Source organism: Xiphias gladius, chromosome 16 (assembly GCF_016859285.1).
Source record: "Xiphias gladius isolate SHS-SW01 ecotype Sanya breed wild chromosome 16, ASM1685928v1, whole genome shotgun sequence".
Taxonomy (NCBI): domain Eukaryota; kingdom Metazoa; phylum Chordata; class Actinopteri; order Istiophoriformes; family Xiphiidae; genus Xiphias; species Xiphias gladius.
Genome location: NC_053415.1, coordinates 13,665,399 through 13,688,578, shown reverse-complemented (window position 1 = coordinate 13,688,578; position 23,180 = coordinate 13,665,399). Strand labels below are relative to the sequence as shown.

The 23,180-nt window shown below is 38.5% G+C and overlaps 1 protein-coding gene across 1 annotated transcript; it reads left to right on the top strand.

Annotated features, from left to right (window-relative positions):
• The first annotated feature begins 560 nt into the window (after positions 1 to 560).
• LOC120801213 (RNA-binding motif, single-stranded-interacting protein 1) lies at positions 561 to 22,824 on the top strand. Its single transcript, XM_040147894.1, has 13 exons — positions 561 to 856; positions 8,040 to 8,218; positions 10,403 to 10,461; positions 11,620 to 11,711; positions 15,427 to 15,584; positions 16,631 to 16,710; positions 17,640 to 17,755; positions 18,207 to 18,256; positions 18,364 to 18,451; positions 18,744 to 18,794; positions 19,400 to 19,510; positions 19,660 to 19,740; positions 19,859 to 22,824. Exons 1-13 carry the CDS (start codon positions 806 to 808, stop codon positions 19,928 to 19,930), a joined length of 1,188 nt encoding a protein of 395 aa, XP_040003828.1. The 5' UTR covers positions 561 to 805; the 3' UTR covers positions 19,931 to 22,824.
• The last annotated feature ends 356 nt before the right edge of the window (positions 22,825 to 23,180 follow it).

The following is a 23,180-nucleotide window of genomic DNA, read 5'->3' as shown; positions in this document are numbered from 1 at the left end:
TTTTTTTTTTTTTAACTCAGGCGTCTTTAAAACCATACCATTTATCGATTCCATCTGCATTGTAGATGATATTGATCATCGTTGCTACCTCCGTACTAAATGGAATCCGTCACTACCATCAATAATTATCATTATACCGAAACACAGATACTTCATGTTACTTGCCCTTCGTCTGATTATTTTCGCAGTACATCGTGGGAGTTAAACGCAAAAATAAACTGAAACTTGTCATAGTATCACATCCAAGACCAGCAGCCGCACGGTGGAATGTTTGGTATGCATCTTTCAATACGCAGCCAACAACAGAGGTGAAAACAGCGTCTTAATATTGTCTCTTTAGATAAGGGTGGCGACGTAGATAGTCGCAAATGCCAGGGTATGTTTTCAGTAATTACAAAAATCTTCTTTTAAATGTCAATTTAAGCGAAGATACGGGAACCGCAATGTACTTTTTGGGAACACTGTTAAAAGCCTACCCTTACTCCAGAAGACCGAATGGTTTCTCCCACCGTAGCAGCGTCTGTCCTGCGCAGCGCCGAATGCAAATCAATGAAGCCAGTCAAGGCAACGGGGCTGGGCGGACGAAGTTGGGACAATTTACGGAGGTTTCTGTTGCTGGATGGTCGACGACAATAAGGATATGTATACAGCTAATATGTATAGAAACCTATTTTTGTGTCCTTTAGCGGAGTAAGGAGGATATGTATGTCAACTAAATTTCTACTTATACGAGGAGTTCGTTTTATTTCACTATTATTTTGTAGCTTAACTAAAAAAAACAACACCTTCCCTTTTCGAACTGAGGATGATTTTTGCTAACACTGGGAACCCACTGAGGACTCCATATCGCAAACAGGTAAAAATGCTAATATTTCTCAAAGACCAGCCTTGAGACATACTGTCCACAAAACCGACTCCGTTGAAGTCGAAAAATAGATCTGTTTGACAGCAGCTCACTGCCTATATAAAGTTAATGTATAACCGACGCTTTAACAGGCAGAAAAACTAACTTTGTTTGACTAATCTCATTTGAAATGGCAGTGTTGTGTTCCTGTGTCTGACGTAAGATACAGATAGGCCAGTATGCATAATGAGAATACCTGCTCTTCGGCTTTGGTCATGGTCTGATTCTGCTGGTGAGATATAGGCCGATGTCTTGAGTTGATGCTTTGCTAATGTTACGGCTGTACTGTCCAAACAGTAGGCTAACCCCCCCCCCACCCACCCAAAAAAAAGGAAAGCTCATTTAGCATTTAGGATTTTAAAAGTATAAAGTAAACATGGACTGGCCGTTAACACCACCTCTCAAAAACTCAACCAGACAGAAGAAATTTTTCCATAGTTGCTTGGTTTTGACCCTCGAACATTTTGGTTGGCTTCTGTTTTATCACACTCACCTTAGGTGTAATGGACCATAGGTTACCTTAAACATTTGAAGTATACATTCCATAGGATGTTATTCATACACCACATTCGCTAGCATTATTAGGTTTCTCTGTATTGTAGAGAATTATCCAATATGGGTGACTAATTGCCCGTTGACACATTCGCTTTGTCCTAGTTAGATATAGATTTTTAAAAAACTCTCTTTAGCCGAAAGATTTGAATAAGCATATTTACTCTGTCGTGCTCATGCTGTTATCCTGTGGCTAGAGCTCCATGGGCGAGGCCTGTTACTGGAAGCCCTGTGTATTTCCAGCGCGGATATGACAGGCTCTGTTGGTCTGGAACTGGCTGATAAGATGCCGTCCTCTCCCCATCACAGTCTGTCACAGTCCTGCATCTAAGTGGTCGAGCAGATGAATGAAAACAGAATTTACTTTAAGTTCCACAGAAAAGCGAAGTTGTAGTCACCTGAATCCCAGACAATAAAAATGGAGCTAAGGGCTCTGTTGCAGGCATTTTCTTTAAAGACTGGCTTGTCTTGTGTGTCAGTGCTAACGTTATAAACTATTACTGGAATGTATGTAATGCATGTTTGACTTTTTTAAGTAAGAGTTATTATTTGGCATTTTATTTAATGTATTTACAGCTCACAAATGCATTTGAGACTATGATGACAGTAACTGTCAACACTTTAAAGTTAAGTACAATTGAAACATAGAGCTTTTTTTTTTTTTTTTTTAACATCTAAAAGCCTTTATCTGTAGCCCCATTGATTTCCCAGATTTGGTTTGTGTTTTTTTTCTCATCTCTTGCATACATACAGCAACTTGTATGAAATGTACATTTTTGTATTTCTATACAATTAACTTGAAATTCATGCCTGAAACTGAAGAACCCAAGATAACTCAGATAAGCATTGTTCTTTGGAAGAAGCTGAGAAGTAAGTTGTAATTTCAGACTTGTGTTATTTCTGGTGAATGAAAAAAAACAAAAAACAAAGGTGTAGGTGCACTACCTCTGAACTAGAGTGATGACACAGTATCTGCCAATATTACTTTTGCACACCAGTCAAATCATTTGAAATCAGAGTATTTCACATTTGGTGTCAAACTGAGTTTTATTCAGCATAACTTAAGGAATATTTAATTAATACTATGTAAGTTTTTGGCTTAATGGTAGTCTAACCTGTGATTCATGTTTCCTGATAGTAACTTCACAAAAAAATCTAGAAAATTTGGGCATGGTTCTGTTGTTTGTAAATAAGTAGTAGTCATGAGAACAACCGTGACATATGTCAGATTTATTCAGTCAATTGATGAGGCTTTTTGAGTTTTCCTAGAATTAAAAAATATTTCATAACTACTGTTCTGTCACCTTTTCAAGTAGCGACAGTTGCAACACTGTTGCTGTTGTCTTTGTTGTTCTTAATAAAGAGCGGGACCCTACACTTCAGTTTAATGAAATCTCCCCAGGGAATAATTTTAACTTTGTAACATAGTCCATGCTAAAGAGAGCAGTTAACTGGTGGTTAGGGTGGAGGAAATAAAGACTTTTGCCAACAAGTACAGACGTGTTATCCTCAGCTCTCTGCTTGCTATATGCTTTGTGCATATACATTCTAAATATTAATTTCCTGAATATTCTTCCAAAGAGAGCTGTTACCAGTTACATTGGCACTAATGAAAATGTCTATAGTGGAATTGCAAAACGGAACAAAAGTTTACTTTCAGGACACAGGAAGGTTTCAGAGCCCTGCCACAGACTTAGCTGCTAGCTTAGCCAATCATACAAAGCTTCTCTTGACTGGCAGAAGACAATGTAAAACCTGTGTCTCCAAACCAAGCAAAATTGGTGAGCTGCAGAGAGTGTGAGCAACTGATTGAGAGGATAACTCAGCTTGAAAAGAAAATTGAAGTGCTGATTCAAATACGTGAGAGAGCAATTAGTTGACTCTGTAGCAGCTACTATACAAGGTGCTGAGCGACCAAATGCTAACGGACAGACACAGATTTTTATACACATGATTACATCAAATATAGAGCATCCCATCATGGACTTGGCTGACACGCTCCCCTGGATGTGTCCTAATGCCACTGGATTAGCTGCGGAGGCTTCCAAAACAGCCTTCCCTAATGACTCTTCTTACTGGCACAGCACTGGCGCTAGACCGAAAGCATCAACTCCAGCCAAGACTTGTTCTGATTTCGTTTGTCGCAGAGGCAAATCCAGCAATAAATCAATTAAGAGAGCACCAACACCTCACTCCAACATCTGAACTCTCAGTGCAAAACGAGTACAGTCCACAAAGTCTGAACAAAATGTGTGGTAATACTAACTATGTTGAGTCCAGGGAAGCTAATCACACCACTGGCATTAAGGGTTACCGAAACCCAAGAAATAACTCCAAAATCGCTGATAGGCCAGACAATATTCTGATTGGAGACTCTATAACCAAGCATGTAAGAATGGCAAAGACTGAAAATCTAAGTATGGCTGACACATCTGTCAGGGAGTTAACAGCTGTTGCCAGTTGCTAGTCTACACATCAAAGTAATATGAGGCTTAATATCCAGGCTCGGACAATCTGTGAAGGAAAACTGGCTCTGACATCCTGAAAAAAGACTGAGCAACTGTTATTCGCAACATGTATTCACCTCAGTCACCATTCCAGAGGAATCAAATCTTTTAACAGACTCCTCGGCCTGAATAGATTACTGACATCGGCATGCCACACCCATGGGATAAAGTTTATTCACAATTTTGAAAAATTTTGGAACTGTAAAGACCGCTTTAGACGTGATGGGGTTCATCCAAATATCACTGGATCCAGACTACTCAGTGCCAACCTTTGCCCATGGTCTTGAGATGCCATATTCAAACAAGAACGTGTGGATAAGCGCGAAGGACAGCGCACAAAGGCAGACAGCCTCTATCTCTTCCCCCCTCATCCGACCCTCTGCTACAAATCACCCAAGGCATTCAGAGGATGTCTCTGTCCCAGTCAGGGACCCAACGACACAAAGTAGAATTAATTGGTGATCATCATTACATTAAATTTGGCCATCAAGATATTCATTACTATAAGGGATTCTGAGAGCTGGTCTCACTAGATATGTCATATTAATAAAAAGAATGACTCCAAAGCTATTGAACTCATGAATTTACTGGACAGCTTTGAACTCACCCAACATTTAAATGAAGCCACTCATCAGCATGGTAAAATTATAGACTTAATAATGACATCAGGGTTAAACATTGATAATATTTCAGTGTTCGAATTACCTATTTCTGACCATCACTGTGTGTTTTTTGATGCCAACCTAATCTTAACACAGACTAAAAGTGAACTTCGATTCAAAAGTGATTCCTAGATGGCAAGGCAGAAGCAAAGCTCTCTAAAATTATTAGATCATTCGAGCCATACAGTTGTGACTGCACTTTAAATTACATGGTTGAAAATTTCAACCATGTCATTTGTCTTAAATACTGCTGCTCCAGTAAAGGTGAAAAAGATGGTTAGACAATAAGAGTGTTAATGAGATTAAAAGAATCTGTCGGGCAGCTGAAAGGAAATGGAGGAAAACTGGGCTCACTGTTCACTGTAATATATACAAAGAAGCCGTCACTGCCTATATAAAAAAAAGCAATAATGTCTAGCAAGAAAGGATTACATTTCCAAGATTATTGCAGAGAATGCTGGAAACTCTAGTATATGATTCTCCAATATTGGGATTCTCCAGCTACTCAACACTGCCCCCGGATATCCTAATCAATTGTCTTGAAAAGTTGGTTGGTCTTTCTGACTGTGTGCTTAACTGATTAAAAACATACATCAAAGGGAGAAAGTTTTATGTCAGTCTTGGAGATCTTTTGTCTGAGAAACATGACATCTGTTCTGGGGTTGCTGCCTGGGTCCATTATTATTATTATTATTAAACATGCTGCCACTTGGTGACAAATGATACTGCAGCTATAAACTCCATTACTACTTGTCTTTTAGCAATAAATAAATGAAGGAGCAATAGTTTCTTAAAGTTAGACAAGGACAAAACATAAATCTCACTAGTCAGTGCTAAAACAAAAGAGAAATGCTGTTTAATAATCGGGGGAAATTAACTCCCTGGATTGAATATGAGGTTCACAAGTCTTGGTGTTAGATTTAGATTCAAATGTAAATTTCAAATCGCACATAACGAGGTGATGAAAACAGAATTGTTCCACCTTAGAAACACAGCTAAAGTACGACCATTTATAAATCACAAAGATGGTGAAAAACTGATTCATGCCTTTATTTCAAGCAGACTCAATTACTGTAATGCGCTTTTTACTGGCTTCCTGTAAAAAAAAACACTGAGAGAGCTCATTCAAAACTCAGCTGCAGCTCAGCTAATAACCAGAACCAAGAGGAGATAGTACATCACTGCAGTTTTAGCTGTTCTGCCCTTGCTTTCTGTAACATTTAGAATTGATTCCAAGGTCCTTCTTCTTATAAACAACGCCCTCAATGGGCTAGGACCAAGCTACATTGTTAACGCCCTTGTTAAGTATTTGCCCTCAAGAACACTGCAATCATCTGCTGCTGGTTTATTGGAGGTTTCCCACAACCGCTAAAAGAAAATCTAACATTCAGCCTATGTCAGTTACGCCCCAAAGCTATGGATCACACTACCTATAGAAATCAGGGAAGCCAACTCACATAATATTTTAAAAAGAAAGCTAAAAACTTCACGTTAGCCTTTAACTAGCTATGACTTTCCTGATACAGGCCTGAAATTCTTTTTTGCATTTTGCTTCACACCCATACACTACCGCACTTCTTTTAATATGTTGTATTTTACTTGATTTTAAGCATTCTCTGTATTTTATTTTTTAACTTATTTAAAATTTTTTTTTTTTTTTTTAATTTTATTATTATTATTATCATTATTATTATTATTAGTCAGTGGGTTTTATTTTCCATCTCATATTATGCTTTCTGCGTATTCTATTTTCATCTTTATTTTTCATATTATTTTTATTATTAAGTGGTTTTTATTTTCCAACATTCCAACACTAACATTACATTAACCATGGCATTCTGTCACTGTTTTTATGTTCATTCTACGACTGTTTTCATATGAAGTACTCGGTGCATGTAATTTCTTTAGTTTAACGCACTTTGAGCTGCACTTCCTATACGAAAGGTGCTATACAAATAAAGTTTATTATTATTATTACAACAATCAGTTGGAAAACCACAGGTCAGACTTGTTTGACAGTGAAGGCGTGTGAGGCAGTCAACCAGCCGATCACGAGAGAAGATCCTTTAGGCAGAACTCCAGACTTGGGTTGCTTAATCCTGTCACCACTTCATGTTTGGGATTCCATCATCTTCCTCTCAGCTTGTGATTCCTCGGGGGGGGGGGGGGGGTTGTAGAAGGGTTTCTTGTTTTTTGTCCATTGCCCTCTGCCACTATTATAAGCAGTACTTAGAAAATGAAACATATATGAAATTTCAGGTTCACATCGGTTGACTGTTTATATAATCTCACGAAAAATTGTAATTACTTACCAGATACACAATCATACTTGAAGTCACTCAAACCATTCTGATAAACAAAGCCATTCATTAAGAGGAGCGTTAAGGTCAAGAAAGTCTGGAGCTACACCAGAGATGATTGTTTATGTTGACCTGAAAATAGCTTATTCGACACCACACAGCAGTGTGACATCAGTGTGACACCAATGTCAGAGCTACAAGCCCCTGTGGACCCTGATTGTGCTGACTATGAGGGTGTGACGGAGATTGCCCTGCAGATATGGATCACTGCTTTGTAAAACAGCAATTCGTACACTGGAACGATACCCACAATGGTGGACTCACCATCATTAATGATAGTAATGATGGAGTGGCCAAAGATTTTAATCTTTTTATCCCCTAATATGTGACTATACAGTATACGAGTGACTTTGTCAGGGCACACAGTGGACTTTTCTTGGATTGAAATTTGCAGAGATGTCGAGCAAAAGGGAGATACAGCTCACTCAGCAAATCAAAAACATACTGAAACCACACTGTACAAATATGAATATGTGACATCAATATTGTGAAAACACTGTACACCTCCTGCCCAGCACTAAACAACAGACAGACACAATTAGTGGATAGCTGGTGAACATAATAGAGTGTTTTGCTGCTGAAGCACTAGGTATTTCTCCCAGGTGTTTGTGAAGAGCAAAACAGAGCTAAATGAAGAGTGAATACTGGATTTAAATTTTTCAGGTGGCCACAAGCATGACTCCAAATTAATACCAATTAATACCAAAATTTTTGCAGGTTTAAAAATCTCTGACCACACCCAGCCACACCCATCAATGAAACAGCAGTGTTTCATTGTCTCATGTTAAATTTCTCTCAATGTATTCTCAATCGCATGGTAAAAAGTTAAACTCGTGTTTTGTAGAGTTAAATCTTATAGTATTAAAAAAAATGTTGTGAAGTTTTTGGGCACATTTTGTGAAAAATTTAACTCATCATTCATTTAGAGTTGAGAACTTGAGCCATGTTCGAAATCTTACATTTTGCAAAATATGATTAAATGGACAATGTTATTTACCACCCAGCCTGAACCTAAATTCAACGTAGTTTTTCTGTGCCTCTCTGCCTATTCCAGCCGACCGTTGCCCCATCGTCACACCCCATGGCTCCACCCAGCCCGAGCACCAACAGCAGCACGAACAACAGCAGCAGCAGTAGCACTGCAGGATGGGACCAGCTCAGCAAAACAAACCTCTACATCCGAGGCCTGTCCCCTTCAACCACAGACCATGACCTGGTCAAGCTCTGTCAGCCGTGAGTACTGCACTTCCTCTCATCATTATCTGTATTGATCAGCCATTGATTTTTTGGCCTACTTACGTTAAGAGTCTAGTTTTAATTTGCAGTGGTAGTCACTTATTGATTTATATTTATATTGGTAAAATAAAAATTAGTTGTGAAAAAATAAAAGGTTAAATGTAAATATGCCATGAAAAATGTACATAGTGTTTTCTTTGTTGTAATATTATGTTATAGTAAATTTTCTTCTTTTCTAATGATCTGACTTTGGATGATAAATTGAGCCCTACAGGTCTGTTTAAAGGATTTAAGATTTAATCAGCTTTTTATAAACAATCGAATAGTTTAATATTTGAGATTCCAACACATGCAACAGTATTGCGGGCTTAGTTTGAATATGACATGAAAAATGATCCTTAATACCACACAAGGACAGAGCGTAGATGATGAGCTACTTATCAGCATGTGGGGCACAGATGCAGAGATTTCATACATCATGTGTGTGGATAAAAAGGGAGGTACTGTCAACAGTGGGCTTGTCCACAGCTCTCTTGCTGTAATGAATGCCTTATAATTCCCAATCAGAGAGAGCACCTTGGTGCCTCGGACTTTTCGTTTGCTTTATTTTCTGAATATAACAACGACTTAGAACACAAAGCTTTGAATGTTTTGTCTTACCACTTAAGTAAATCTGTGGGCAAACAGGAGTTTTTTCTTGGGCGTTCAGAATCTCAGAGGGTCACACTGAATAATCCTGAAGTGTGTTTGTAACTATGTGTACGTGTACAAGTAAATGTAACACATTTTGATGGAACTGTAAGAGCAAGCATGCTGTAGCCACACATGATTTGAGATTAGAGTTCAGATGACGGAAAGGTCATAAGTTCATGCTCTTTCACCCAGTTTAGCATTTAGCGTAATCCCTGCCTAAAATATCCTTCTGGTCGACTGAAGTGTACATCGTGTCTTATATCACTGTCACTGTAGAGTATATAGGTCATTTTTAACGTGATATGTATAGACAGAATGTCTCCTCACATTGTTGAGTACAGAAACTCTTCAGAATAGAGACTACTGTACAAGCTGAAAACTCCATCCAGGGATAACCAGGCATTTACAGCATACATGCAGGTTGGGTTGAAAAAAAAATAATTATATTGAAAGTGAATTCATTATTTTTTGAAGAACTCTGCACCCAATCAAAAGCCAACCAGTTTGTGTGGCCTTTTAAAAACCTCTGTCACAAGATTTTGTCATGTTATCCCAATTTTGTTGCTTTTGTAGATTTTTTTCTGGACCTCCACTAGTTTCATTGATTAGTTTGATTAAATGCCTGTATACAGTGCTTACAGTCTGGACTGTATAAATATATATTTTTTTGTAAAACAACAGTTTTAAAATGGGCCCTGGAATAGAATATTAAATAAGCAAAATAAGCTATTAGAACTCTTTATGTGGAAAAAAAAAGAAAAGAGAGAGAGCATTTGGGGTTTTACCCATTCACCTCAATACGGTCAGGTTTTATTACAATCCCACATCAAAGTTTCTTTTAAGAAAAGACACCGTAGTAAAACAGTATTCACAGCTGTTACCATTATCACTTTCCTGTGGTCCACATGCATACCAATACTGCGCTGATGAAACAAGGCATCTGCATCAACGTGACCAGATGTTTGAGTGTGATAATCTCTGTGTTTTGTAAGGCAGTCCTTTCCACATACGTACAGGTATCTGTAAATTAAAAAAGAGTTGTCTTCTGTGAAAACAATGTGTCATGAAGAACCGTACGGTGTTTACGGATCACCAAGTGTTCTGAAACATAAAATGGAAACAGTAATTAAATGTCAGAACTGTATATTTGCATGACTCCCCATATAAAAAGATAGGAGACTGATAATCCCAATTTCCAGGGGCCTTACCAAGATGGTGCCCAAGTGATGCAACTTCTCCAGAGAAAGACATTGGTGATCCTGTATAAAGTTTGATACTGTGGTTTAGTTTGGATAAAAAAAAGGCACAGTTCAGCTTTGCACTCAAATGGTGGGGATTTTCAGCACCACATGGAAACCTCTTCCTGTTTCTCGTATTTTTACAATGATGTCATAGATTGTTGCTCAAGCCTCTCTGTGTCTTTTATAACTGGCTCTGTCTGGTATATAATCCTGCTAACAATGCTTTGCCTTTCTGCTCCTCTCCTAGGTACGGCAAAATTGTATCAACAAAGGCTATCCTGGACAAAACTACAAACAAATGTAAAGGTGTGTGACCTTTTTTTTTTCTTTCCAACACCCCCTTTTATTTCTCTTCTAATGAAGTATGAAGAAAGAAATCTCATGAACTGCCGGGCTGGATAATCAACACCTTGCTGTGAGAGAGAATATCACATCTACGCTTTCAAAAAATAGGTAGAAATCCAATGTGTGAACTCTGCTTAAACCTCAGGTCAACAGCTATGGAGTTGTCTCAGATGATCTGGACAGGTCAGGAAACAAGACAGCCAGGCTGCTTAAAGCTGCCTTCCAGCTCATGTTATTTTAAGCCTCAGCCCTTGTCTGTTGGTGTGTCACTGCTGTGGGTGGTGCCTGGGGAGAAGGCCGACTCCTCCTCTTTCCACTGAATGACAGTGCTGTGTTTGTTCCAGTTCTAGTAGACTGCCCACCTGGCTAAAGAGAGACTTACTGATCTCTCTAGTGCTGACGGGATTAAGAGAACGCTTTGTCACTCTCCTCTGGATTATACTTAATCGAAGGCTCTCAGTGAAATGGGACACCGCTAAATACCTTGTAAAGCTCTGACTGAATTTTAAATAGAACCCAGATATGGCTTTAACAATAACCTTGTATGACATTAGGTCTCACAAAATTCTTTATTTGACCAAAGCCATATTTTTCTTCTAATTTCACAATTTATCAATACATTTTTGTTCTTGAGTGAAAACATTCACATTAAACTTTTAGTACCCATGTGACTCTGCTGAAAGAGCCCTGGCATTTTCACCATAATTTAGCTTGAATAGGTTAAATATAGCAGCTGCAGTACAGGCAAGGGACTATGGTTTCACCCTGTTTGTACCTCCCAGGACAAAGAGCTGACCTGAGCCATGAATGTCACACTGGTATCTGCATCCTCAGCATTCTTCTACCTCTACTTCCAAACACACACACAAAAGCACATACACATATAAAATTAGATAGAACTATATAATGCAAAAGTATATACATACTTACTGTACAACTTGTCAGTAACACAATGTACGTAAAGCTTCGTTATAACATCACATGATATGCACAAATGAACACATAGACCATCGCTATCCATGACAGAGTGGCATAGGGTAGCCCACACATCATAGTGGCTCTGCCATTATCTGTGCTGGCCATAGAATATTGACCAAACTATGCTGCTTGTCTCCTCAGGATATGGCTTTGTGGACTTTGACAGCCCCGCTGCAGCTCAGAAGGCTGTGGCTGCCCTGAAGACTACTGGTGTCCAAGCTCAGATGGCAAAGGTGAGGATTCATTACAGTCTAATCCTGATATCACATCCATACAAGTCATCCATTAACACTGTTACTCCTCCATCTGGATGGTCAGGCAGTTTTAACCTAAACGTTGTGGTATTCAAAAGCAGGACTTGAATCCTTTACTGCTAGGTGTATGCTCCCCAACATTTGGTCTGTAGAATGCTCTGTGCCACTGAGATTACTGACTAAAATCATGAAGGAAGCCAGTGCGAAAACTGTGTATGTGTGTATGCGTGTGTATGGAACTTAATTTGATTTTAGGCATTTGCACCATTCAGCTCCAAATTTACTGAGGCACTTCTGTACATTTTCAGAAGAAGATGTGACACATTCACACCAGGTTGTTGCAGTTTGAAAGTCTGAGTTTGCTTGTAAATAGTGTGTGTCTGCAAGGTGAGGCTCTGTCCTTTTTGCATATGCATTTTATCGAAGACTGCACAAATAATAGGTGCAGATATGTTAATGCAGGCTGAGTATGTGTTCTGCTGGACTAACTGCAGTCACAGAATTTGTATTGTTAACAATGAAGACAATATCAGGTTATTGTGTAACAGCAAACAGTAGATGGGCTTTTGTGGTTTGTGTTCATGAGTTTGAACTTGACGTTTAATTGTGACTTGAGTTTGAACTTGACATTTACCTGCGGAGTCACTATGTTAGCAACCGCACTTCTCTTTCTTTTGACAAGACATTTACAATATGCATTTATCTCAGTATTTGGGTGAGACATCCATTTGAGATAAGAGTTCAGATGAAGGAAAGGTCATAGATTCATGCTCTCTCACCCAGTTTAGCATTTAGCATAATCCCTTGCTTAAATATCTTCCTGGTTGAATGCAGGGTACATCTTGTCTGATATCACTGTCACTGTAGATTATAGGGGTAATTTTTAACATGATATGTAGACGATATGTAATGTCTACTCTTCAGAATAGAACTGCATCCAGGGATCAAGAGGCACTTACATACATGTAGGTTGGTTTGAAACAAGATAATTATATTGCAAATTAATGAATTACTTTGTGAAGAACTTTACACCCAACAAAAGGCCAGCAAGCTGTGTGGAGGATTTCAGGTGATTTTTTAAAAGTTTGATACAGTGATTTAGTTTGGCTAAAATAAAAAAGGGGGGACTGTTTAGCTCTGTACTCACATGGTGGTGATTTTCAGCAGCACACTGAAACCACTTCCTGTTGCTCATATTTTTACAATGATGTCATAGATCGTTGCTCAACCCTCCTTCTCTGTTTTTGCATTGGTGAGACAATGCTGCTATCATTTCCACAGGCCACCTCCTGCATTTTGAGCTGCCGGACTTGGTGCTCTGCCTCTTCTTTATTTGTTTTATTCTCTCGTCTAATTCTGTTTCTTTTTCATTTGCCATAAAGTCTTTTTGACTCCTGTTGTATTAATAGTATAGTTAATGCCTGGTTAATAAAGTGGAAGTAAATAATTGTGTGTTGTTATGGTAACAGGAACCAGTGTGGGAAAATTAGTTCCCTTAGAGCAATGAGCAAGAACTCTTTGCCTCATTTCCTTGTCTGGGCATCTGTGGAGCTTCTTGACATGCCTCTGTGCACCCATTTTACTTTTTTAATTAAAAGAGAACAGCTTTGGGGGGCATGCCTAAATTTAATCTTTGTATTGTGGAAGGTAAATGCTATTATAAAGTGTGAGCCTTTCAGTCCACCTCTATTCTCACTATTGCAGAAGCTTGTTTGGGCTTAATGGACTCTCTGAGAAAGGTCCATTTTCCTGTTTTTTTTTTTTTTTTTTTTTTTTTTTTTATCTGCCCAGGCATTCTTCAACAGACTTTCTCTCATTATTATTTCAAAGGCAGGTGGTGGGAAGTGGCCAGATAAGAGTTTCCCTTCTTTTGACCGTATATTATTTCAGTGAATGTTTTGGGTATGTGTGTCCCTTTCTCTGTATAAATAAAAGGGATTCACCTAATGCCCATTTGTATAAGAAGTCATTAATATAGGCAAAATTATATATCATGGAATTCCTTAAGATGGTTTTATCAATCTATGTACATGAAATATATAGAAGAACAGCATTGTTTTATATTGTTTCCTGTGACTGCAAAGTCACAGTTTAATCCCTAGATCAGCAGGATCAATCCGGATGTGGTAAGTGAAAGAGCAGCACATGCCCATTCATCATTCCCACCATTGAAGTTCCCCTCAGGAAGACACTTAATGTCCCAGCTTCTCCAGTGGAACTGCTCAGTGGTCAACAGATCAGACTGAAGCTGCACTGGGCACCTACCAGGTGTGACTGTGGAGCAGAGTGACAACAGTATTTATGCTCTTTGCATTCATTAAGATTATTTTTACAGCATGTCACACTCCCTGTCTCTGTAGCAAGACAAAGAGTGACACCCCTTCATCAGCCGTACCTCTCTTCATCAGCTCTTCATCCACAAGCATGTGTCAGTCACAGTTAATGACTGACTGATGGGTGGTGACCCATTCGATGCACAAACAGATGTCTTATCTCACTTCTTTCTTTCAAAATTCTCTCAAGCGATGGTACAGTCAGTCTTACAACAGAGGAGCTGTTATGATTGATTTGCTGAATTAGTACAACATGGTCATTTTTACTTTACCCTCTAACCGTTTTTAAATAAGTCACAGGAAGTTCCTTCTAGAATTGAAACTATGTGACAGTAAAGACTAGGTCAAAATGAATCTTACATTAAGTGGTGGGTGTACACGGATAACAGTGGAAAAGAAATCAGCTTCCCATCATTAACAATTTATCAGTTGCCTCACTGTTGGGTCATTTAGGTGGCACTTAGCAGGATAAATGCTTGGCTCTGTCACCAAAGACCTAAAAGGTAAAGAAAGAAAGGAAAAACAGCCTTTTCTGCTTTTGGACACAATTTGTGCATGTGTACAAACATACGCATGTGTGTGTGCGCCTATGTGTGAAAAGCAGGTAGGTGTATAACTGAAGGTCTCCTGCTCCCCTTAGAGTTATTGGAGCTGCACAGAGCTGAAGTTCTGAAACACCTCCCTGCAACCCTCGATCCATCTTCTCATCTGTCCTTCCATCTCTTTCCAGATCCTCTGACTTAGGAACCTTAAAAACCTTACTTACGGTTTTATTGCAGTGCAGACTATGGCCCATTCATTGTCCTATAATTGTGAAATTTTGGTTTTTCTGTCAGTGTATTTCTTTTAGTAAAGCAGTCTGGCCCTATAGCTGACTCTGACTGCAACACAACATTGATCAATAGTAATGGTGAGAAGTTTCTCCCCAAGGACTCGTAGCTGTGTCTTTAGTTTTTGCTGATGCTATTAAAATACAGCAAGAAATCAGCTGATGTGAGCCTTAAGCCACCGTGGGCTGCATGCAAATCCCCAATTATCACTGCTCACAGTGACCCTTTATTACATAAACCCCCCAACAGAGACAGACAGGAAGAAGCAGAGACATGATAACCCCATTATTAAGGCTTGTACGAAAAGTCTGTTTAATGTTTTACTATTTCTAGGGATAAATTATATTGAATTGCAAGGAAATTTCTCCTTCCCTCCTCTCTTCCGCCTTCCTTACATTACTACATAACTGACGTCAGTTTGAATGTGATGCAGAAAGAAATTTCCTTGTGTATGCCAGTGTGTTTCAAGCATTTCCAATAGTGTAATTACATTACCTCTGGCTTCTTCTCTCTCTTTTTTTGACCATACAGCAACAAGAACAAGACCCCACAAACTTGTATATCTCCAACTTACCTTTATCTATGGATGAGCAGGAGCTAGAAAATATGTTAAAGCACTTCGGCCAGGTCATATCCACACGCATCCTGAGAGACTCCAGTGGAGCTAGCAGAGGAGTGGGCTTTGCCAGGTCAGTTGCTCGTGTAATTTATTGTGAATGACTCATGCAACTGAAACATTATCAAGATGTTTTTTTCACTGGGGCTATGTATACTGTAGCATTTTAACAATAAATAAATTTAAACTACGTCAAATATAACACATAGTTATGACTAAACTAAATACATGGTATCCAACTGAGAAAACTGACAGCCTCTTTCAGCCTCCAACTAGCATTTTACATGGTTTGCCATTGCCATTTTTCAGGAAATTTGTTGGCTGGCTTCATGTCCAAAAAGGACCCCTTTACAGCAGTAAACAGGAAGAGACCACTGTTCGACCAGTGAAATGGAAATTATGCCAGAGATGGGAAATGAGACAAGTGGCAATATTCCCTTTACAACATTAGCCAACAAAGTCTATGGGAAATTACTTTTGAGAGACAATAATACTAACAATACCACAGGATTGAGATCAAGGCTACCATTCTAAACCAATTGTAATTGTCATGACACCTTTCAAATTGTTAAAAAAAAAAAGATTAAAAATAAACTGAGTTTTGCAGATTTCTCATCATCAATTCAATGCAGAATTTGTTTCATTTCTAAAATTAACTAAAAAAAGACATTACTACTGTATGTTGTCAATAACAAGGCAGAAAGAACACTTCTTGTATGGACAAATGGAAACTCCTTGAAAAAATAGTTTCACAATGACTTGTGATTTAATTATACTGGTAATGCTCACTTCTGCCAGTCATACTTGCATACCCAGACGCTTTGACAGAAATACCTGACAGGCATGGCCAGGGTCATGACTGACAAAACAAAAAATCATAATGCATCAGATGAATGTTTGTGTGTGTGGGTGTTCATTAATGGGTCTGTGTGGTAAAAATGGTGAAGACAATACAGGTCGATTCCACAGCATATGTAGACTTGCAGATAAAAATCTTTGATTTTAACCACCTTTTCCACCCACCCAGAAAGGAAGCACATCTTGGAAAGCACCTGCTCACCCTCATTACTGCAGTTATTGTTGATGTAGTTGTGCTCTGTTTGTCTTTGATAACTTCAGGATGGAGTCAACTGAAAAATGTGATGCAGTCATTTCTCACTTCAATGGAAAATTTATTAAGACATCTGCAGGTGTTCCAGGTAAGATATACTATATAATTATCTAATATTTGCAGACTTTCACAGCAGAAAAGTAAAGTAGGATAACTGCAAGGCCATGAAAAGAATATGTGAAAGAAAATATTCTTATGACTATAATGTGCACAGTAGGCGGAGTTGTATAGACAGGATGAAGTGGTCGGCCAACTGACTCATGCTTCCAACAGGAGTCAGTGAGTCTGCTGTTAAAGAGCTCATAGACACTCAGCCCTAAGTGGCAGAGTACAGACAAAGAAAATGAGAGAGAGAGAGCTGCTCTGTGTTGCCTCAGCTCCCTCTCTAAGGTTTTTAATTGGATTATTAGACTGAAATAGTCTCTGCTGGCCTTGCCTCTCTAAGGAAGGGGAGGGGATTACAGCTCCACAGCTGCCAAATTAGAGGTCTGTGTTCCCAAACTGGCTAGTAAATGTGTACTCCCAGGCTTCAGGGAGTGAAAAGCCCTTTTCTCATATGAACTCCAGACAATGTCCGGAGAATTAAGTCCGGGCATTGTCTGGAGTAGCCCTTTCACACATGTAGCAAACAACCGGAGATTTTCCAGGTCAGGTGCGTTCTCACCTTCTGGAAATACTCCGTCTGGTTTAGTCGAGGGGTGACATCTGGGTAGGACGTGCAGGAGGCAGGATAGAAACATCATCGACATGCCCACTTGCTCTCTGTGAAGTCTCCAGACAGTTACCTGCTCTATTCACACATCGGCGCAATCGGACATTACACAGATTTGTACTTGGGAGCTAGCAGGGTAAAGTTCATTTAATGTCTGGTTCAACTGATTCGGACATTTGTGTTCTCACAGACAGCTCCTCTGAGTAATGTCTAGATAAGTTCAGGGTTGCAGTGCATGTGTGAAAGCACTATTTGTTTAAGACAAACCTTTTAATTTATTCTCCCACCATTTTTTCTTCCTTTAGCACCCTCTGAACCCTTGCTGTGCAAGTTTGCTGATGGAGGGCAGAAAAAGAGACAAAGTCAAAATAAATTTGCCCAGAATAGTCGGGGTTGGGCAAGGGACGGTGACTCGAGACTGGTAGGTGGTGCCCGGGACAAAGTGAGAGGTCTGAGTGGCCGATGGGAATCAATCCATGACCAGATAGGAATAGCAAAGGATAAACTTCAGGTGTTACTTGATGAAAACAGAGAATGTAACAAATATTACAGCCTGGCAAAAAAAAGAATCACTTTTGACTAACTTTATTGGTGCTTAATGTTGCTGATTCATCTAAAGGAATAAATTACATGTACAGTATCACATTTGCCACTCTGAAGAGCTTTTGATTTTTATTGATTATTGATTATTGTAATCCTGGTTGTACTCTCTGCTGTTTATTGTAAAGTTTTGTGTAGTCAAGGGCGCCCTCTTTCAGGTTTGAGTGTAATAGCTACACAATAGACTGTAGTACAATGCTTTTGTGTTGGTTAAGTGTTTGAATTGTATGCATCAGTTTAGTTGCCAAACCTGTGCTGTCCTTTTCCCGCAGGCTGGAATGACACTCACATATGACCCCAGTGCAGCTGCTATGCAAAATGGGTAAACTACAACAACAGATTAGATTGCACTGTCATGGCCAATATATTTTGCTGTACCTAATTCACTTTGTTATTTTTATTGAAATACGCTTTATTCTGTGTCCACAGATTTTTCCCACCAGCATACAGTATCTCAAACAGGATGATCGCTCAAACGTCCATGTCTCCTTACATGTCTCCAGTTTCGACATACCAGGTTTGAATGCTTCTCATCAATAGAGTATACTTGGCTTTGAGAAAAAGCAATACTTGCAATACTTAAAAAAATATTTCATTCAGCAGTTTTACATGTCGTAACTCATAAACCATGTGTCATCAGGATTCAGAAACATGTCCTTTGAGGTTTTGGAAGCTTAGGTTAAATGTGACAAAGGGCACTGTGGCCTTTCATGCTTGATGCTGTGCCAATCACAGTAGCATGTGATCTCTGTGAATAGCAGCTGCTCAGTGCCAGTGTGTTTACAGAGTGTGTTTGTGTGATGTTCCAGGTGCAGAACCCATCCTGGGTGCCTCATCAACAGTACATCATGCAGCACCCAGTAAGAGCAAAATCTCTTCATCTACTCATCATCACTTTATTCATCGCAATTTTCTTTTGCTTTTGTCTTTTTTCTGTTTCACAGAAACATTTCTCTCTGTGGTTGTTACAGAATTGAAACATTTTTCTGTCAACAAACAGACACAATATGGAAGAGTAGTGCTTACACATAAAGTGACACTGATCCTTAAGGATTTACTATGCTAAAGTGTTTATATAGGAATGTAAAAACGACAGCCTTAGAGAGGCTACATAAAGATGTGTAATTGATGACAGATGCCCAATATTTCATAACAGATGGGTTTGAACTGAGAGAGGAGAGTCCTTTGAGCCAACATAGACGAGAAAACCCTGTCAGATGCATCAGGCCAGTCAAGATGCTTATAGACAACTTGTTCAACTTGTGACTACTCACCTTCTGCTGTGGTCATGAGATGAGAAATATGAGATTATTCCGTTTCGCTTTGCCTGAAATTCAGGCGTAACTCTTGTGGCATTCAATGATCTTTATTCACTCAGATTTTTGGAAAGTATTTCAATTTTACAGAAAGATACTCCACCATGCTGCATACATTCTTCTCTTACCTGCTTGCACTTTTCTTCCAGGGTACAGTGATATCGCCCTCTATGGACCCATCCATGTCACTGCAGCCTACTTCCATGATGGCCCCCCTCACACAGCAGATGAGTCACCTCTCTCTGGGTAGTGCAGGAACGGTGAGACAATCCTGCATTGAATCAGAAATAAGTTCACACATTATAATTATTTGAGAATAAGGTATTTAAAATTGCTTCATTAAACTGTAAAATGTATAGATTATGGATATGATCTCTATATGAGTGTTTTTCTTTTCTTCATTGTGCAGTTTATGGCCGCCAACACAGCTATGCAAGGAGCATATATCCCACAATATGCACACTTGCAGACAACTACTGTTCCTGTGGAGGTATGTTTTAACATCAATGCCTTTTGTATATAAAACATTATCTTCATTTAAAACAACAGCTCCTTGCTAGCAAAATGGCAGTGGCAAAGAATTAGGGTTATCTCACTCTCTCTTCCAGGATAATGGTGCACAGTCACAAGTGGACACATCCAGAAATCATTCCCCATATTCATACCAACAAACCAAGTAGTGCTGAGGTAACATTTGGACAACAGCTAAAACAATCATGTCTACAAATGCAATGGACGCAAAGGATCTTTTCACTGTTTTGCACAGGTTCTGCAAATGTTTAAGTGAGAATATTTTTGGTATTATTTTCAGAGAGAATACCTGAGTTCATCAAATGATTCAAATTATATTAAAAAAAAAGTTTTATTTTCATACTAGAACGTTTATTTTTTACCAAGGATTGCTGCAGGATACAAGAAAGAATCATGTGACTAGTTGTTCCAAGTGCATGATAGTCAATATGTCTTTTGTTAATATTTACTTTTTTTTTTCTGAAGATTTTTTTCAGCCAGACATTTTGAAAATGATGTTTTTGTGCTTGCTGTGTGAGTGTTGCTATAGTAAAGTATTAATTGTTGTTTTCTTGTAAAGTGATTTCTCTTAGTACTTTAGATTGATCTTGCTGTCTGATTAAAATTTGCCTTAATAGTTTTGATACAGTAGTTGCACAGACCACCACAGAGAGTGGCAATAAGCAAAAACTATTACCTTTGAAATCAGCCACAATAGGACTTTAAAAAAAAAAAAATTAAAATTTGTGTTTTTGCTTTTTCTTTCCCAGAACTGCTAGAAAAGTAGAAGTAATTTTAGAGAAAAATGTTTTGAATGAAATGACTCTACATCTGATGATTTTATTGGATGTAATATTTATTTAGTAAGAGGGCCCTACATGTTTCTGGATGTTGGAATGATGAAATTCTGCTGAAAGATCACCTTTTGAATCTTGCCTTTTTGAATACTTGGTATTGTAGACTAGCTGAAATTAATCTTTGTGGGGTGGGGGGATGAGATGGGACTAATGTATTTTGTTTGTTGGTTGTGCTTTCGTCTTTTTGGGTGATGTAATTTTGTTATTTTGATGGGGTGTGTGTTTTTCACTTTTATTTGAAAAACTAACAGAAAAACATGGACTCATGATTGTGCAAAAAAAAGACTCATCAAAGCCTTGTAATAGAACTGAGGTATCTGGGGTAACATGAGATGTGTATTTTATTGCACCTCGCTCTTTGACAGGAAACAAACAAACTTGGCACTTTCAATTGTAGTTTACTTCACCAAAGATTGTGAGCTAGTACACTGAGGAAATAGCATCATTGTCTCTTTAACCTGGACGTAAGTGACTCTGCAAACTACATTGCAGTTTGGACAGGGTGCCTTTTTTTTACATTTACATTCAGTCTTCATAGGTTTTAGAACAGTAGGGACACACACAAGCATGAAGGAAGGCCTGGATCCAACAAGTGCCACAGATGAATGTCATACTTACAGAAAATGCAACATTATAGTGAGAATTAAGTTTAAAAGAAAATAACTGAAACAGTGAAAGGACAGTGCTACAATTGCAATCTGACATGACATAGCACTAAAAAAATAAGTCTGATTATTTCTTTGATCATATTAGATTAAAGCAGGCTTTTGAATTAAGGTGTCCTCCAGTAAGCCTGTGATTTGACCTGGTGGTCAGTCTGACCAAGTATCTACCTCAGAGTTTTCTTTCTCCTCTGTATTAGGTCGGGTTAGCAGGTCCAGCCCGCCCTTCCAGACCAAATGCCACGCTCAGGAGCTGGCCACATACAGCTGTGTCCTTTCAGGTTGTTTTGAAAACTTGTTGATTTTCATCAGACCTATTTTTTTATGGTGTGTTATTGTAATCATGGGGGGGGGCAACACATTTCTACTCATGTTCATGCATTCAGTTTTATAGTTTCAAAAGAGCTGCTGCTTTTATGACAATAAATTCCAGAGGCCGATCTAAAATCTTTAAGACCAACAATAACAAAAAAACTTTGTGGTCTTCACTGGATCTGTGCTCCTTTAAACAAACATGTTTGTTTGCTTTGTCTTGGGTCTACACAAACTCGCAGCAGCGTTTCCTCTGTGGTTAACTAGGGCGTGCAACAACTGTAGGGCCGCTATACTTGAGATTTCTGTGTAATGCCTGAGACTGAGAAGTAATACTGTCTTGTGAGGTTTATGCTGCTAATGGTGTCCGAACCAAGTGCCATAGTGTCTGGATCAAGAGTTGCAGAGGTGCATCAAAGAAAATTGCTCATATAGGTAACCATCATGTTGAACAGTCATTAAGTTATATGAAAAAGTTCTAATTTATGAAAATTTTTGTACAGACAGCTTGATGAAAGAAAGATTTTCATAGTCCTAGATGAAAGTTTTTTTGTTTTTTGTTCTTTTTTTTTTTTTTTACTTGTGCCACACAAATGCCAGTGGTAACTTGTGAGTACAGTTCAAGGAATCTTTCCTCTGTAATTTTGTTTTGTAGTTTGTTAAAGCCAAAGACTTTTTTTTTAGTAGCTTGTTGCCTAAGGTTCATTCTGTTTCTTTGACATTTTTTGAATAAAAATTTTAAAAATTTTCACCTTTTAATCTCTTGTGAGCGTAGTGTTTATTTGCAAGCTGCTGTTTCTTTTTCATGAACGCTGAATAAACCTGTTCTCCCTTTTAAGTGACTATAACCATTTGGTAACCTTGTTATTGTTTGATGAAATTATGTAAATGCATCTTTTGTAGAGCTTGGCAGCATTATGTTTTGTTTTTTTAAACTAATTGAACAGTAAATTTTAATGTCATTGTTACGGGAGCTTGGCTGCAGCTTCAGGGTGCTGGAATCCAAGCAGTCTCTCAATTTGTCTCTCACTCTCAGTTTATGACTAATAAGGAATCTGGCTATGTCAGAATTTTAAATATGTATGTGTTAATGAGTTACCTTTGGAGCTTGTAAATAATGTCTTGCTCAATTTATGAAGATTGCCAAACACAGAAATATTGTATAGGCCATAAGAAAAATAAGTGGTTTATTTTGATGTAGATCTTGCTCATTGTCATTGCAAGAAGAGCTATTGCTTTTTAAAATGTGTTATTTTTGTAGTTATTTTAAAAACTCAAGTGGAATAAAGACACTCGGAACAGTTCTCTATCAACTGAGGTTCAGAAATGCATAAATGTACGAAGAAAAGGAGCGACATCTGTTTAGCTCCCTAATGAAAGCAGCAGCTGACACAGGTCTCTTTGCTGTCAGTTCTCTCCTAAGATACCAGACTCCATTAACGTGACAGTGACCATCCCCTATACATACATACTGCACATAAATTAGCCGGTGCTTCAGAAATCCACTCTGTGAATCGATGAGACATTATTTTCTCTTGCAACTGCCTGCAAACAATTTGCCACGGAGTAAATGTATGGATGTAAATGAC

Excerpts from the sequence above, each read along its gene's own strand:
- LOC120801213 (XM_040147894.1), top strand. The coding sequence starts at position 806 with ATGATTTTTGCTAACACTGGGAACCCACTGAGGACTCCATATCGCAAA. Across the intron at positions 18,452-18,743 it reads CTCCAGTTTCGACATACCAG|GTGCAGAACCCATCCTGGGT; the intron begins GTTTGAATGCTT and ends GTGATGTTCCAG. Across the intron at positions 19,511-19,659 it reads CTCTGGGTAGTGCAGGAACG|TTTATGGCCGCCAACACAGC; the intron begins GTGAGACAATCC and ends TTCATTGTGCAG.